The sequence below is a fragment of the Dendrobates tinctorius genome, unplaced genomic scaffold (assembly GCF_039654945.1).
Source record: "Dendrobates tinctorius isolate UK_male_01 unplaced genomic scaffold, ASM3965494v1 ptg000103l, whole genome shotgun sequence".
Taxonomy (NCBI): domain Eukaryota; kingdom Metazoa; phylum Chordata; class Amphibia; order Anura; family Dendrobatidae; genus Dendrobates; species Dendrobates tinctorius.
Genome location: NW_027361771.1, coordinates 2,537,286 through 2,552,886, shown reverse-complemented (window position 1 = coordinate 2,552,886; position 15,601 = coordinate 2,537,286). Strand labels below are relative to the sequence as shown.

Genomic DNA, 15,601 nt, shown 5'->3' with positions numbered 1-15,601 from the left:
GGAAAGCGTCAGCAGGCTGTGTTGCAGATGATGTGTTTGGGCGACAGACACACCGCCGAGGTGCTGGCCGAGTACTTTCAGCGACAAACTGAGTCATGGCTGGGCAGTGTACATCTTGAGGCAGGCAAGGTAGTTAGTGATAACGGCCGTAATTTTGTGGCAGCCATAGCCCTTTCAAAACTCAGACACATACCTTGCTTGGCTCACACCTTGAACCTGGTGGTGCAGTGCTTCCTCAAAAATTATCCGGAGTTAACAGCCCTGCTCCAGAAGGTGCGAAGACTGTGCGCGCACATCCGCCGGTCGCCTGTACACTCCGTTCGTATGCAGAAGCTGCAGCGATTGCTCCACCTTCCCAACCACCGCCTCATTATCGACATTGCAACAAGGTGGAACTCCACCCTGCACATGGTGGAGCGGCTGTGCGAGCAGAGGCAGGCCATAATGCATTTGTGGGAGGATACACGGCCAGGCACTTTGAGAGCAGACATGGAGTTGACCGGTGTGCAGTGGTCGAAGCTGAAAGACCTCTGTAAAGTCCTTCAGTGTTTTGAGGAATGCACACGGCTGGTAAGTGCAGACGACGCCATCCTAAGCATGAGCATCCCACTTATGCGTCTGCTCATGCAAACTTTGACGCACCTTAAGGAGCAGGCTTCTGCAGCCAATGTTGATGAGGAGGAAGAGGAGGAGGGAATCCTTGATGACATTCAGCCATTGTCTGCTCAGGGACCTCTCCTGGACGAGGTGGAGGAAGAAGAGGAGGAGGAGGATGATGGGGATGATTACTTAGGGGAGGAGGATGCATCTCGTGGGGCAAGTGAAAATGTTGGCGTGGCAAGGTCTGGTACAGGGTTTGTGCGTGACTTGAGGGATGTGGATTTGCCAGAAAGTGCTCCTCCAACCAGCACTCGCAGTGCATCATTGACATCGGGAACATTGGCCCACATGTCAGATTATGCCTTGCAGATCCTAAAAAGGGACCCCCGCATTGCCAAAATGATGAACGATGACGACTACTGGTTGGCCAGCATCCTGGATCCACGCTATAAAGGCAAATTACAAAACCTCATGCCACAGGAGAACCTTGACCTAATATTGGCTAATTAACAAGCAACTCTGGTAAATCGGTTGCTTGAGGCATTCCCAGCACACAGCAGCGGTGATGGTTCTCACACGAGCCGTACGGGCCGGGGTCAGCTTGGCAGAGGTGTTCGTGGTGCACACAGCAGAAGTGGCGTTGGAGACAGGGGTTTCATGACAATGTTGTGGACTGATTTTTCAAGTACAGCTCACACAGCTGGTAATACTGCATCGATGGAAAGTGACAGGAGACAGCAGTTGTCAACTATGGTTACAAACTACTTTTCCTCCCATATCGATGTTCTCCCACACAGGTCATTCCCCTTTGACTATTGGGCCGCTAAACTGGACACCTGGCCTGAATTGGCACAATATGCCTTACAGGAGCTCGCTTGCCCAGCTGCAAGTGTGCTATCGGAAAGAGTCTTCAGTGCAGCTGGATCAATCCTGACAGAAAAAAGGACCCGTCTGTCAACCCAAAATGTGGATGATCTAACCTTCATTAAAATGAACCACGCATGGGTTTCCAAGGATTTTGTCCCACCTTCCCCTGATGACACATAGGGTGACAGAAAAATGGCTTACTTTGGTCCACCTCTTCCTGGGACTTGACCTATTTCACCTTTTGCATCAGCTGAATGTCCAACATCAACATATGCCACTTTCTAAAACTCCCTAACTGTGCTGCCTCCCCCCCCCCATGGCCGGGGTCACCACCTAACGCACGACACCGTGCGAGTGCCGTTGCCCTTGACAGGTGGGTAGGCCGACTCTTGGGCGCGGGCACTGGCACAGGGTCCCTCATAGTGCAATCAAGTGTCTCTGACGTTGGTGGTGCATACCCGCAGTCAGACACACCGCCGTACTATGAGGGGCCCAGTGCCAGTACCGACGCCCACGAGTGGGCCCCCCTTGCTTGGGCAGGGCCCCAGCATTTGCAATCTTTACCTCTCCCTTACTGGGCCTAACACCGTCTGAGCCTGCCTCCTGATGTATAGACATATATTTTGAATGTGTACGCTATCCATACATGTTATCTGGGGATACGGAACCCTTTCTCACCTTTGTGCAATCACGTGCAATCCATACTGGGCCTGACACCGTCTGAGCCTGCCTCCTGATGTATAGACATATATTTTGAATGTGTACGCTATCCATACATGTTATCTGGGGATACGGTACCCTTTCTCACCTTTGTGCAATCACGTGCAATCCATACTGGGCCTAACACCGTCTGAGCCTGCCTCCTGATGTATAGACATATATTTTGAATGTGTACGCTATCCATACATGTTATCTGGGGATACGGTACCCTTTCTCACCTTTGTGCAATCACGTGCAATCCATACTGGGCCTGACACCGTCTGAGCCTGCCCCCTGATGTATAGACATATATTTTGAATGTGGACGCTATCCATACATGTTATCTGGGGATACGGAACCCTTTCTCACCTTTGTGCAATCACGTGCAATCCATACTGGGCCTGACACCGTCTGAGCCTGCCTCCTGATGTATAGACATATATTTTGAATGTGTACGCTATCCATACATGTTATCTGGGGATACGGAACCCTTTCTCACCTTTGTGCAATCACGTGCAATCCATACTGGGCCTGACACCGTCTGAGCCTGCCTCCTGATGTATAGACATATATTTTGAATGTGGACGCTATCCATACATGTTATCTGGGGATACGGTACCCTTTCTCACCTTTGTGCAATCACGTGCAATCCATACTGGGCCTAACACCGTCTGAGCCTGCCTCCTGATGTATAGACATATATTTTGAATGTGTACGCTATCCATACATGTTATCTGGGGATACGGTACCCTTTCTCACCTTTGTGCAATCACGTGCAATCCATACTGGGCCTAACACCGTCTGAGCCTGCCTCCTGATGTATAGACATATATTTTGAATGTGTACAGTATGCTATCCATACATGTTATCCGGGGATACGGTACCCTTTCTCACCTTTGCGCAATCACGTGTAATCCATACTGGGCCTGAGAACGGCTGGCGAGCTGTTAAGCAAGCTACAGCACCTGTGGTTTGCACACGTAAGTTTTTCATTTTTTCAGGAATGACGGTTAGGCCTAATTCCGGAACTGCGGTTGACCTGCACTTACTGGGAAATCATCGTTCGCGGGTAATAATTGTAATCACAGATCCCCATCACTAACGTTGTTCAGCGGGTTATCTGCACCTGTAAGCGACAAACGCTGGCCTTTTCAGTGTAGTGCACATGCAGCCACGGACATGTAAGGGCATGACACACCAGTTATTGGCCAATCTCATGTGCCAGAGCCTCACGTGTCCCTCTAGTAAGCCGGACTCGGACCGCGGGGCATGACGGAGTCTCGTTCGTTAACGGAATTAAGCTTGCAATGTGTGCATCTGTTCTGTAGCTGACATGGTTGAGGTTTCCCAGGTGGAGTCGAATTAAACCGTTGGCTCCACTCCTGGTGGTGCCCTTCTGGACATTCCTTTAAGGTTCAGCTTTGCAACCATACTGCCCACGTAAAACAAACACTTTGCCTTCATGAACGCTGTTTGGAGGGTCATGACTCATGGGAATAACGCCGCCCAATCAGTTAACCTGCTAGAGAGATCCTTCGTTGCTCCCAAGCATGACATTACACTCCCTAGGAGGAAGGTAATGCCACTGTGGCGACCGTACTCCTGGGGGCGACACAAGTGCACTGATGCCCAGCCACTGCTCGATGAATCTGCTGGTACATTGACCCAGACCACTACATTCCCCTCGCACGCTACACGGCCTGAATCTGACCCTGATGAAACTCAGGTTACCCTTCCCATATACAGTTCCATCTTACACGGTGACAAAGAGGAAGCTGCAGATGAAAGTGCAGGTTCGGCCCACCCGCCATCAGACACACCACCGTACTATCAGGGGCCCTGTGCCAGTGCCGTCGCCAACGAGTGGGCCCCCCCTGCTTGCTCAGGATCACAGCACTTGCAAGGTTGAAATACTGTGCAGTGAGATGGAAGATGGGAACGACGAGGAGTCCAGACTAGTACAGGGATTCCCTAGCGAGGAGACTTATTTGTTTTCAATGTTGGGACAGCAATTTTTGGGGAGCACTATACTCTGGAGAATGATAGGTGGGGCCCACCATACACTGGAACATTCCAAAGGTGAACATCAGACACTGGAGCAGCATTTACAGGGCCCATTATACACTAGAGCATTAGAAATGGGGCCCATTATGTTTGGAGCATTATTTGGGCCCATAAGACAGTGGAGCTTCATCCATGGGGACCAACATATACTGTAGCATTATGTGGAGCTCATCATATACTGTTTCAAACATTATATGGGACCAATGATTCTGTATGGAGAAATAGATGGGCCTTGTCAAGAGCTGTAAAAAGTGAAGTATTTTTCATTGTACTATACCGCTATTTCTCTGCCGTATCGGAGCATGATGAGTTGTGGTATGTGTTAAAGGGGCGCTCTTTCGCCCAGGGCACATGAAAACCTGGAGCCAGCCCTCCCCCCCCACAACTGTAGCCAAATAACCCCCATTTTTCAGTGCGTAACTTGTATTATGAAGTTAATTAAGGTTGACAAGCTTAAGTAAGAAGAATTGATGCTTTTGGCATTCAAATGGGCACTGTTGATGTGTTTCCTGTCCTCTCACTGCCGACTTTTATTCCCCATTGACTTACATTGGGTTTCGTGTTTCGGGACGACCCCGACTTTTCCCTATAATCGGACGATCTTGCTCGACCCGACTTTTGGAAAAGTCGGGTTTCACGAAACGAAACGCGACCCTAAAAAACCAAAAGTCGCTCAACTCTAACAAAGAAGACATTGTTGTAGGGGGGACCCAAACAGTCTGAAGAATTTTTAAAGGCGACCTTGTGTGGCGCTGGCATTATTTTGACAGCTTATGTGATCAGTTGTATCCATTTATACAAACCCGGTTTCCAACAAGAGATGCTTTTTTTTTCTTTTTTAACATAAAGTCAGAGTTTAGTCATCTAATGTGGGCACATGACAATGTAGTATCATACCTTCACCACACCACTGAATCTAAACACTCCTGGTTACATATAGGGCATATGGCAGTCTGTTATATAATAAATGGTATCATTACATCCATCAACTGTATTCTGTTAGAAAACTGAGACTTTACCAGTTCTTCGAAGTGGTGCCTTGTTATCCCCAGCTAAGTGGTGGGACAGCTGCCTTGCAAATGCTTTAAATAAGTCCTGCAATAAAAAAGTATATAGACTGGATTAAAAAAATTAATTAGTTGTACAGACATTCCAAGATTTACTGGTACATTAGTGGCATAGACCAACATTTTCTATACACCATGACCCCAGAGCAGCTCAGTATAGTCCGTTTGCATGCTTCTGCCTTCAAAGCTGTCCCATACACATATTGGTCACCTCACAGTGAAGGAGTAATCTGAGACCCTTTCCCCTTCTATCGGATTGGTGAGCATTACTCATAGCGTGTATTGGCAGACAAGCATTCACTGGGAATTTTCATTTGCCTTAAGGGCCTTTCACACATAGCGAGATCGCTAGCGATATCGCTAAAGCGTCACCGATTTTGTGACGCAACAGCGATACCGCTAGCGATCTTGCTTTGTGTGACACGTACCTGCGACCGGCCCCCCTGCTGGATACTGCTGATCGTGCTCGAATGGCCTAGGCCATTTTCTAATCGTTGGCGTCCCGCTGGCCTGCGCGCATCGCTGTGTTCGGCGCAGACGAGCGACGTCGTTGGCGACGCATGGACGCAGGCTGAAGTCGTCATCATCGCTGTGGTGTGACGGGTAACAGCGACCGCCGACGGATCGCTGTATCGCTGCTGCGTCGCTGGTGAGATCTGCCTGTTTGGCAGCTCACTAACGATCATTTAGCGATGCACCAGCGATCCTGACCAGGTCGTATCCTTGTTGGGATCGCTGGTGCATCACTAAATGTAACGGGACCTTAAGAGTAGGGAATGTTGTAAAATCTAGAAATAACCTTTAAACTCTGAATCCCCCATAGCTTCAGCAGCACTGCTGAGGTGCTCTTCCAGTTCTGCAATGAAGGTGTCCCAACCATGGGCCTCAGCGGTGACACTTGCATGTACGGCTCATGGTCGTTAAGGCCAGTGATTGACTGCAGAAGTCACAAGACTGGATGTCATGATTGTCAAACCGTCAGGGATATTAACACATAAGTAACTGTTACCTCTATCTTTCAGAACCATCCCTACTCTGGGAAAGTTATGTAAATTCTAACAAAAAAAACTTGAACTTTAACAATAGAGAGATACTCAAAGGTTAAAGGTCTGTTATTCAGCTTTGGAAGGTACAATCTAAATTTATCGGAAATCAAATTTTAAAACCACGCTTACTTTAGATGCAAACTTTCCATCTCGGAAGAAAGGGGTTAAGTATTTCACCACTATGTCAGCTGTCTCTTTCAGGGTCACCACTTTATTCCCAGGTGGCTTCAGGATTTTGGCCGTGCCTTCTTTATCTTTTTCGCAAAGGTTTGGGTCAAAGGTCACCTTCTTTTTCCCTTGCCCACCACACCCTTTTTCGGCATTGAACAAGATGGAGGATGACTTTTCTTCTATTTTTTGTCTCTTGCATGCTGATTCCATGGATTTCTGCCAGAACAGAATATAAAGAGATAGTAAAACATTTTAAAGGTTTAGATTAGTCCCAATGCTACATGGGATTTCGAGGCAATTTTCAAACATATAAAATTGAGAAACATAATAAAAAAAATCATAATAAATGCCCATATCAATATATTTCCTGAAAGTACATCTCGGAACCATTGTGAAAATGCCACTCTGCATTCATGCCTCTAGGCATCCTAGTTCTGCCTGCTTCTTCCTCCTTCCCTTCATAGGATCAGAAAGTTATATTTTTAATTCTGCAACCTAACTTCAATGAGTGTTGCTCATATTTACAATTTGTGGTTGGTGTCATTTAAAAGTTTTTGGCTTTAAAGATTACACCCTTGCATTCTAATGGAAGCAATCATTTGAAGTTGTGCCGTATTACATAAATCCTTGACGGAAGGCTTAATTCTACATACCTCACAACTTTTGAAGAACCGAAAGAGACAAATTATGCAGCATGCCTAGCGAGTATTGGCAGATTCTGACCACACCCCTAGCCACACCCCAAGTCACGCCCATTTACCTTTCTTTCTCCCCCGACTGCAGGAGTTGTCAGAGGGGAGGTGGCTGAGGCTGCAGGGCGTAGACCCAAATCTGGGACTGTCCCACTATATCTGGGATGACTGGGACTAGAGAGGATCAATTCATGGGATCCTGGTCCAGGTCAATGGTACCGGTCCAGTGAATCGCTTACCATCCGGCGTCCCTGGTGCGGCTTTTGATTAACCAGGGTTGGAGCAGCATCATCTGTATGACAATGCTCCTCTCTAGTTGGAACCTATGAATTTTTTTTTTTGTTTATTCATTCACAGTTGTAGCAGCCAGAACCTTCACATCTTGAAGTAGCTTCAGTATATAATAGCTGGCCTCTTTGTGTCTGTACGGCCATGTAAACTTGTTGCATAAATCCTATCTTTTTTTGTTTTCTGCACTAAACAGTTTTTTCTGATCATAACTATTACACGTTTGCTGCATTTTTTATGCCTTTTCCCCCTTATTTGATGCGTTTTTGATGCAGATATGAAGCAGCAATTTTAAGTGTCTTTTTTTACAGGACAGAAAATATTTGATTCTGCACTTAATGAAGTAACGGCAGTTTTTTACATGCTTTTTTTAGGCTCCACATAGATGACTCTAGAGAGGCTCCACATACAGTGGGGAAAAAAGTACCGTATATGGTCAGGCACCAATTGTGCAAGTTCTCCCACTTAAAAAGATGAGAGAGGCCTGTAATTGACCTCATAGGTAGACCACAACTATGAGAGTCAAAATGAGAAATCAAATCCAGAAAATCATCTTGTCTGATTTGGCAAGATTTATTGGGAGAAAAAAAGCACCAAAACTGCACAGCACAGCAGCTTCTTTAACACATTGTGGGAGCAGTTTTCATGAAATCACATCCACTTTGCTTGGACAGTAAAACACAACAGATTTTCTATGCAAAAAATCCATCTGAAAATTGCAGCAAATCCTCTACATATGAGCAAGGTCTAAATGTACAAGCAAAACTCCACTCCCTGAGCGTCTAAAGATGCTGCTGAAGTGTGTGGTTTTTGGTTCTTTTTTCCTCTATAGGCTTCTATATGGAACTTGACAAAAATGCATATTAAAAAAACCCACACTGTTACATTTATAAGTGCAGACTCAAAGCTTTTCTGTATTATAAAAAGCAGCTTCATGTCTACACCAAAAATGCATCAAATAAGGGTGAACTGATAAAAGGAACGCAAGTAACATGGAATAATCAGAAGAGCTTGTGGTGCGGACACCTGAAAAAAATGCAGAAAAAAAGCAGTAGAAAAAAGGCAGCACTTGCGCTACGTGAGAACACGGCCTCAGCAGTACATTTTTATTACATGGGTTTAATCGACAAAAAAAAATCAATTATGACACTTTTTGCGCCATTTATTGATCCCCGTACAAAATCTGATCACTGTGTTATGCAAGTCGTTACAATTACAGGGCCACAAATATATCCATGTCATTTGCGGATTTGTGATGTTATTTTTTTAAAAAGCACAGTAAAAATGACATTAGGGTAGTTGTTTTTTATTTTATTTTTTTTTATAGGAAGAAAAAATCTCTTTTATTCTAGAATACAGGAACATAGAAATACAGTTCTATGTATAGCTGTGTCTCTATGTACCAAGATTACCTCCTATCTTCATCACTGTGTGCTATAGCTCATAGCTAGAGATGCTGCCTGTGATCATGGAGGGTTTGATTCTCTGGGAGACCAGAGAATAGAATTATTTAATTTATGTGAGCAAAGAGATGCTGGCCCTGCCCCAGGGTAGGAGTTACGGGACCAGGGAAGAGAGGAAGTCGGGACAAAGCCTCGACGTACTAGGACAGCAGATCTGAGCCATCAAATCGAGACAGTCCCGCTGAATCCGGGACGGTTGGGAGCAATGATACTATCACAATACCATTATGGATATTTGATATACATAGTAACTTGCTAATGTGGTAGTGTATTCAGTCAAATTTTTACAATTTCATTAAATCCCCCAACAATCATCATACACCGCTAACCTGTTGCTCGGATTCATTCTTCTCAGGTTCTGAAGTCCTGGATATGCAATGAAGAAAACAGATTGAGCATTAACATTTTCCAAATATCTTCGTATTCATTTGTTTCTTGTACAACTACAACCATGCTTACCTACTATGCTTTGCAGGAAAGTCTGAGACCAACTCAGAAAAACTCTGTGATGGCACCTGGGACTCCTCAGAAGGTTCCTTTCTTTGAAGTGGTGGTAGTATGAAGGCACCCATAGCACACGTTTCTGATGGTTGCAGATCTTCAGCTTTCATGTCTATAGTCGCAGTTGTGTGGGCCCATGTGTCAGCGAGCTTTTTAGTGTTTGAAGACTGTTCTGTAGATATGTCCACAAAAAGATGACTTTTCTCTGATGGTGAGACAATATCCCTTTTTCTGCTAGGATCCAGCTCATCTTCATCAGTTCCAATACTGCTATTGAGTAGACTATCTACAGGGTCAGAGGAGAAGGTTTCATGGATTTCAAAATTGTCACTAAAACAGGTAATGTCAGTCGCTGGACTGTCATTTTTTGCTAAACTATTGTCACTAGTGGTGGATTCAGATTTCTTCTGGAATGAGAAAAACTTGGAAATGTCCTGTGAGTCTTTAGCAGCAGCAGAGGCTAGCTCTTGCTTCTTCTTGCTTTGATATGTCTTCTTATTTGGGCTGTAAACCTTTTTACTGGGACTTTCAATCATTTCAGAAGGTGTACTAGCGCTAGTAGGTTCGTTTAGCTTGGTAGAACCAGGAATGGGCTGTTTGTTCTGTGCATCAACATTGGTTGTGGTAGTCTGCAGTAGACTTGAAGCTGTTTGGAAAAGTGATGGTGCCCCAACTCTCTTACGCTTGAACTGAACACAAATGAATAAGAAATGTAGATTTGTCATTATTGCTATGTATAATGTACAAACAGAGGTGTCATTTAGGTTTTCGGCTGAATGCTCCTACACACCGTGTGCAACTGAGTGGCAGGGACAAATCCATCTTCATATGCGTCCACTTTGGTCTCAATTTTCTCGGTAGAGTTAGAAGATCCAAGTGCCACATATGGCTCTCCTTCCTTGGAAGCCTTATTTATCTCAGCAACCTGAAATGAAAGCGACACAGAATTAACAAGACTTACTCATCCCTCCTATTGATTCTAGATTACCAATATTATAGACATAAACTGAGCTTATAGCTTCACATGGTCTCTAGAGGTGTTTAGGGCGGGAAGGCAATGATAAAGTAGTATTATTACATCCTAAAATGGTGGTACAAAGAGTCTGTGAATGGACAAAAGTGGGGCTCAATTTATTAGGCAATTTATTATGTCCCCACTTGAGGTGATAAATTCTGCTATGATAGCTTGGAGTCTATACAGGATTAAGACCAGAAATTAATATAGGCAATATATCCATATAATCAATGCCACTGCTTGGATTGTATGGTTCCGTATACTATTACTGCTCTTTAGGGCCTTAAAGGGCATAGTGCAATGATATCAGGGAAATTTCTGTACCATAAGGGCATTAGTGCAGTAACATCAGGATAATATCTGTACCAATAACATCAAGTGCAAGAAAGAACAGCACAATATTGGTGACACTATAAGCACAATAACATGCTGATATGAGAAGTTTAGATACACTATGAGAGTGGCAGTGAATATATATGCAACACTATAGAATTTGGGGTGGCATTATATTTACAACCTGATAGCGGTGCATTATCATAAATTGCCACTATTAATGGGAGAGCAGCCTAGATATGAGGGATTGAATTTTAATATAAAAGATTCCCTAATTACTGCATAATCATAAAGCACAAATTATTATATTTATTGATAGATTTAAAAACAGAATAAATCACATAGGTGTGCCTACTTTGAATCTATATCCATAATACGATCCTAGAATTCCACATTAAGGTTATAGTGGGTAGACAATGCATAGCATGTCCCTGACGAAGGACTAGTTCCAAAACGTGCGTCGGGCGGACACGCTGACCCTGACGACCCGGTATAGGACCCTTTCCGCAGGTACTATTAGTGTCCTTTCTTTAGCTCATGATATTTAACTATTTATTAGGTGTCTATCATGGCAGCACTTCTTGAGATACTATGGCCAATAGATATGGGTGCTATACTTTATAACTACTGCTATTGTACGTTTCTGTCAGCTTCTGACTTTTGATATGGGTATATTTCTCATCAGCATGGGGTCAGACGTCCATGCGTTTTATGCCTAGTGTTTGTGCTCACCTTCACCATTCTCTGTGCATACTTGTTAATAAAGATTTATTCATATATTTTAACACATATGGACTTTGGTCGTGTTTGTGGTCCTCACAGACCACTTCCCCCCTCTGTTTGCACATTTATCAGCAACTAGTCCTCATTTAGTCCCTGATTGGCAGTAACTATTTTCTTTCTATTATGAATTTTGCTTCTTTTGCTATTTGGCCAGCATTGCTGCCTTTTATCATCGGCTTGTGGTTTCAATGCATAGCACAGTGGATTGGAAATTTATAGTTTTATTGTAAGAAATAATAAAGATTATATTTTATCATATTAGTCCTCCTTAGTCACTGAATCTACTTAAAATAGTGAACTCCTTGAGTTTTCTAGGTCCTCGTTCTGTGATCAATCTTGGCACAAGATGCCAAACAGATTTTAAGCTTCTTTTGGTAAAGAGCATGTAGAACCTGTGTACCTGTAGTACTGAGGGAAATCATCTGAGTAGCTAATGACATGTATTTGAGAAAATTCTTTTAATTTCATCCACTGTCATTTCTTATACTAGTCTCAGAACCAATGTGTCTTCTGTAATAATGTAAACAATTTGAATAAAAACAACAGAGCCCCTTTAACCCTCACCTTTTTTAATACTCCTGCTTTATACAGGTTAGACATTTTGCTGCTTCGGAAAACCTCATATTCTAGGTCCACGGCAAAAGAAGAGATGTCAACTCTGGGTTGAATATAGATGTGAAAGTGAGAGAGAGCATATAGGCGTCAACTGAATAGTAGAGCATTTTATATAGTGATATACTGTAGCCATGTTGTATTATATTCAAGAGAACAAGTAGAAAAGTTCTAGGTTTAATTACATCATTAAAGGGGTATTCTCATCTCCAAGATCCTATCCCAATGTGTAGTAGGTGTAATAATAATAATAAAAGCAAATACCTCCAATTAGAAATGTAGTGGAGATTTTCTGATTTGCGGTGTCGCTTTCCTCATGTGCAGTCATTGCAGGATCTTAGGTATCCATGGTTACGTCCACTGATGTTCGTAACCAAGGATACCTAAGGTCCTGCAATGACTGCACATGAGGAAATCGACACAGCAAATCAGAAAAACTACACTACATTTCTAATTGGAGGTATGTGCTTATATTATTATTACACCTACTACACATTGGGATAGGATCTTGGAGATGAGAATACCCCTTTAAGTTTACCATACAATGTACTGAAAAATTCCAAAATGAAATTGCAATTGCGCCGTTGTGTTTTGATTTTACTGCCTGCTGCAAACTGGAAAAATGACCTGGAAAAACAATCCTCCAGATCTACCTGAAAAATGACCTGCAAAAACAATCCTCCAGATCTACCGTATATATATACAGTGGGGCAAAAAAGTATTTAGTCAGTCAGCAATAGTGCAAGTTCCACCACTTAAAAAGATTAGAGGCGTCTGTAGTTTACATCATAGGTAGACCTCAACTATGGGAGACAAACTGAGAAAAAAAATCCAGAAAATCACATTGTCTGTTTTTTTTTCATTTTATTTGCATATTATGGTGGAAAATAAGTATTTGGTCAGAAACAAAATTTCATCTCAATACTTTGTGATATATCCTTTGTTGGCAATGACAGAGGTCAAACGTTTTCTGTAAGTCTTCACAAGGTTGCCACACACTGTTGTTGGTATGTTGGCCCATTCCTCCATGCAGATCTCCTCTAGAGCAGTGATGTTTTTGGCTTTTCGCTTGGCAACACGGACTTTCAACTCCCTCCAAAGGTTTTCTATAGGGTTGAGATCTGGAGACTGGCTAGGCCACTCCAGGACCTTGAAATGCTTCTTACGAAGCCACTCCTTCGTTACCCTGGCGGTGTGCTTTGGATCATTGTCATGTTGAAAGACCCAGCCACGTTTCATCTTCAATGCCCTTGCTGATGGAAGGAGGTTTGCACTCAAAATCTCACGATACATGGCCCCATTCATTCTTTCATGTACCCGGATCAGTCGTCCTGGCCCCTTTGCAGAGAAACAGCCCCAAAGCATGATGTTTCCACCACCATGCTTTACAGTAGGTATGGTGTTTGATGGATGCAACTCAGTATTCTTTTTCCTCCAAACACGACAAGTTGTGTTTCTACCAAACAGTTCCAGTTTGGTTTCATCAGACCATAGGACATTCTCCCAAAACTCCTCTGGATCATCCAAATGCTCTCTAGCAAACTTCAGACGGGCCCGGACATGTACAGGCTTAAGCAGTGGGACACGTCTGGCACTGCAGGATCTGAGTCCATGGTGGCGTAGTGTGTTACTTATGGTAGGCCTTGTTACATTGGTCCCAGCTCTCTGCAGTTCATTCACTAGGCCCCCCCGCGTGGTTCTGGGATTTTTGCTCACCGTTCTTGTGATCATTCTGACCCCACGGGGTGGGATTTTGCGTGGAGCACCAGATCGAGGGAGATTATCAGTGGTCTTGTATGTCTTCCATTTTCTAATTATTGCTCCCACTGTTGATTTCTTCACTCCAAGCGGGTTGGTTATTGCAGATTCAGTCTTCCCAGCCTGGTGCAGGGCTACAATTTTGTTTCTGGTGTCCTTTGACAGCTCTTTGGTCTTCACCATAGTGGAGTTTGGAGTCAGACTGTTTGAGGGTGTGCACAGGTGTCTTTTTATACTGATAACAAGTTTAAACAGGTGCCATTACTACAGGTAATGAGTGGAGGAAAGAGGAGACTCTTAAAGAAGAAGTTACAGGTCTGTGAGAGCCAGAAATCTTGATTGCTTGTTTCTGACCAAATACTTATTTTCCACCATAATATGCAAATAAAATGAAAAAAAAACAGACAATGTGATTTTCTGGATTTTTTTTTCTGTTTGTCTCCCATAGTTGAGGTCTACCTATGATGTAAATTACAGACGCCTCTCATCTTTTTAAGTGGTGGAACTTGCACTATTGCTGACTGACTAAATACTTTTTTGCCCCACTGTATATTTATTTTAGTGGTTAAAAAAGCAGCACTTTGTTTAAAAAGATTGGCTTGTGTTGCCATTTTCTGAGTCTCATAACTTTTCTTTTTCTGTCGGTAGAGCAGTATGAAGGTGTGTTTTTTTTTTCTTGGCAAGCTGACATTTAGGTACCATTTTGGGGTATTGATCGCTGCTTATTGCATTCTTTTGAAGGAGTCACGGCAACTTAATTAAAGGGAATCTGTCACCCCATTTTTCGAGTATTAGCTGCCGGCACTGCCATCAGGGGCTTATCTACAGTACTCTGTAATGCTGTAGATAAATCCCCGATGTAACCTGAATGATAAGAAAAAAGCGTTAGATTATACTTACCCAGGGACGGTCCGGGTCCAGTTTTGGTCCAATGGGTGTCACGGTCTGGTGCCTCCCATTTTCTAACGGTGACGTCCTCTTCTTTGCTGCCTGTCGTGGCTCCTGCGCAGGCGCACTGCTCTGCCCTGTTGAGGGCAGAGCAGAGTCCTGCAGTGCGCAGGCGCTGGGAGCGGTCCGGCGCCTGGGCACTGCAGGATTCTGCTCTGCCCTCAACAAGGCAGAGCAGTGCACCTGCACAGGAGCCACGACAGGCAGCAAAGAAGAAGACGTCACCATAAGAAGATGGGAGGCGCCGGACCACAATACCCATCGGACCAAGACCGGACCGCACTCCCCCCCCCACGGGGAGTATAATATAACTCATTTTTCTTATCTTTCAGGTTACATCGGGGGCTTATCTATAGCATTACAGAATGCTGTAGATAAGCCCCTGATGGCGGTGCCGGCAGCTGATACTCGAAAAATGGGGTGAAAGATTCCGTTTAAATGTCAGAATAGCCGTGGGTTTTTTTTGTATGTCATTTATCATACTGAATAAATTATTTTATATTTTGATAGATTTAACTTTTGCAAATGTGGCAATACCAACAATGTATTTATTTCTTTATTTTTATACTGGAAAAACCGGGCGTGATTAGAAACTTTTACGCTTAGGGGTTTTTACTATTATTATAGTTGACTTTGTTTGTGTAATACTTATATATATTTTTGGGTCACCCTAAGGGACTTGTTCCTGCAATCA

The 15,601-nt window shown here is 43.7% G+C and overlaps 1 protein-coding gene across 5 annotated transcripts in view; it reads right to left on the bottom strand.

The window, feature by feature from the left end:
• RECQL5 (RecQ like helicase 5) overlaps nt 1-15,601 on the bottom strand; it is a 163,379-nt gene that overhangs the window by 33,343 nt on the left and 114,435 nt on the right. For all 5 annotated transcript variants that reach the window (XM_073587944.1, XM_073587943.1, XM_073587945.1 and 2 more), the window contains exons 14-19: nt 12,154-12,247; nt 10,249-10,383; nt 9,417-10,147; nt 9,287-9,323; nt 6,473-6,730; nt 5,250-5,325 (exon numbers count right to left, since the gene is read on the bottom strand). In XM_073587944.1, the coding sequence (XP_073444045.1) occupies nt 5,250-5,325; nt 6,473-6,730; nt 9,287-9,323; nt 9,417-10,147; nt 10,249-10,383; nt 12,154-12,247 (1,331 nt within the window). The remainder of the gene's footprint in view (nt 1-5,249; nt 5,326-6,472; nt 6,731-9,286; nt 9,324-9,416; nt 10,148-10,248; nt 10,384-12,153; nt 12,248-15,601) is intronic.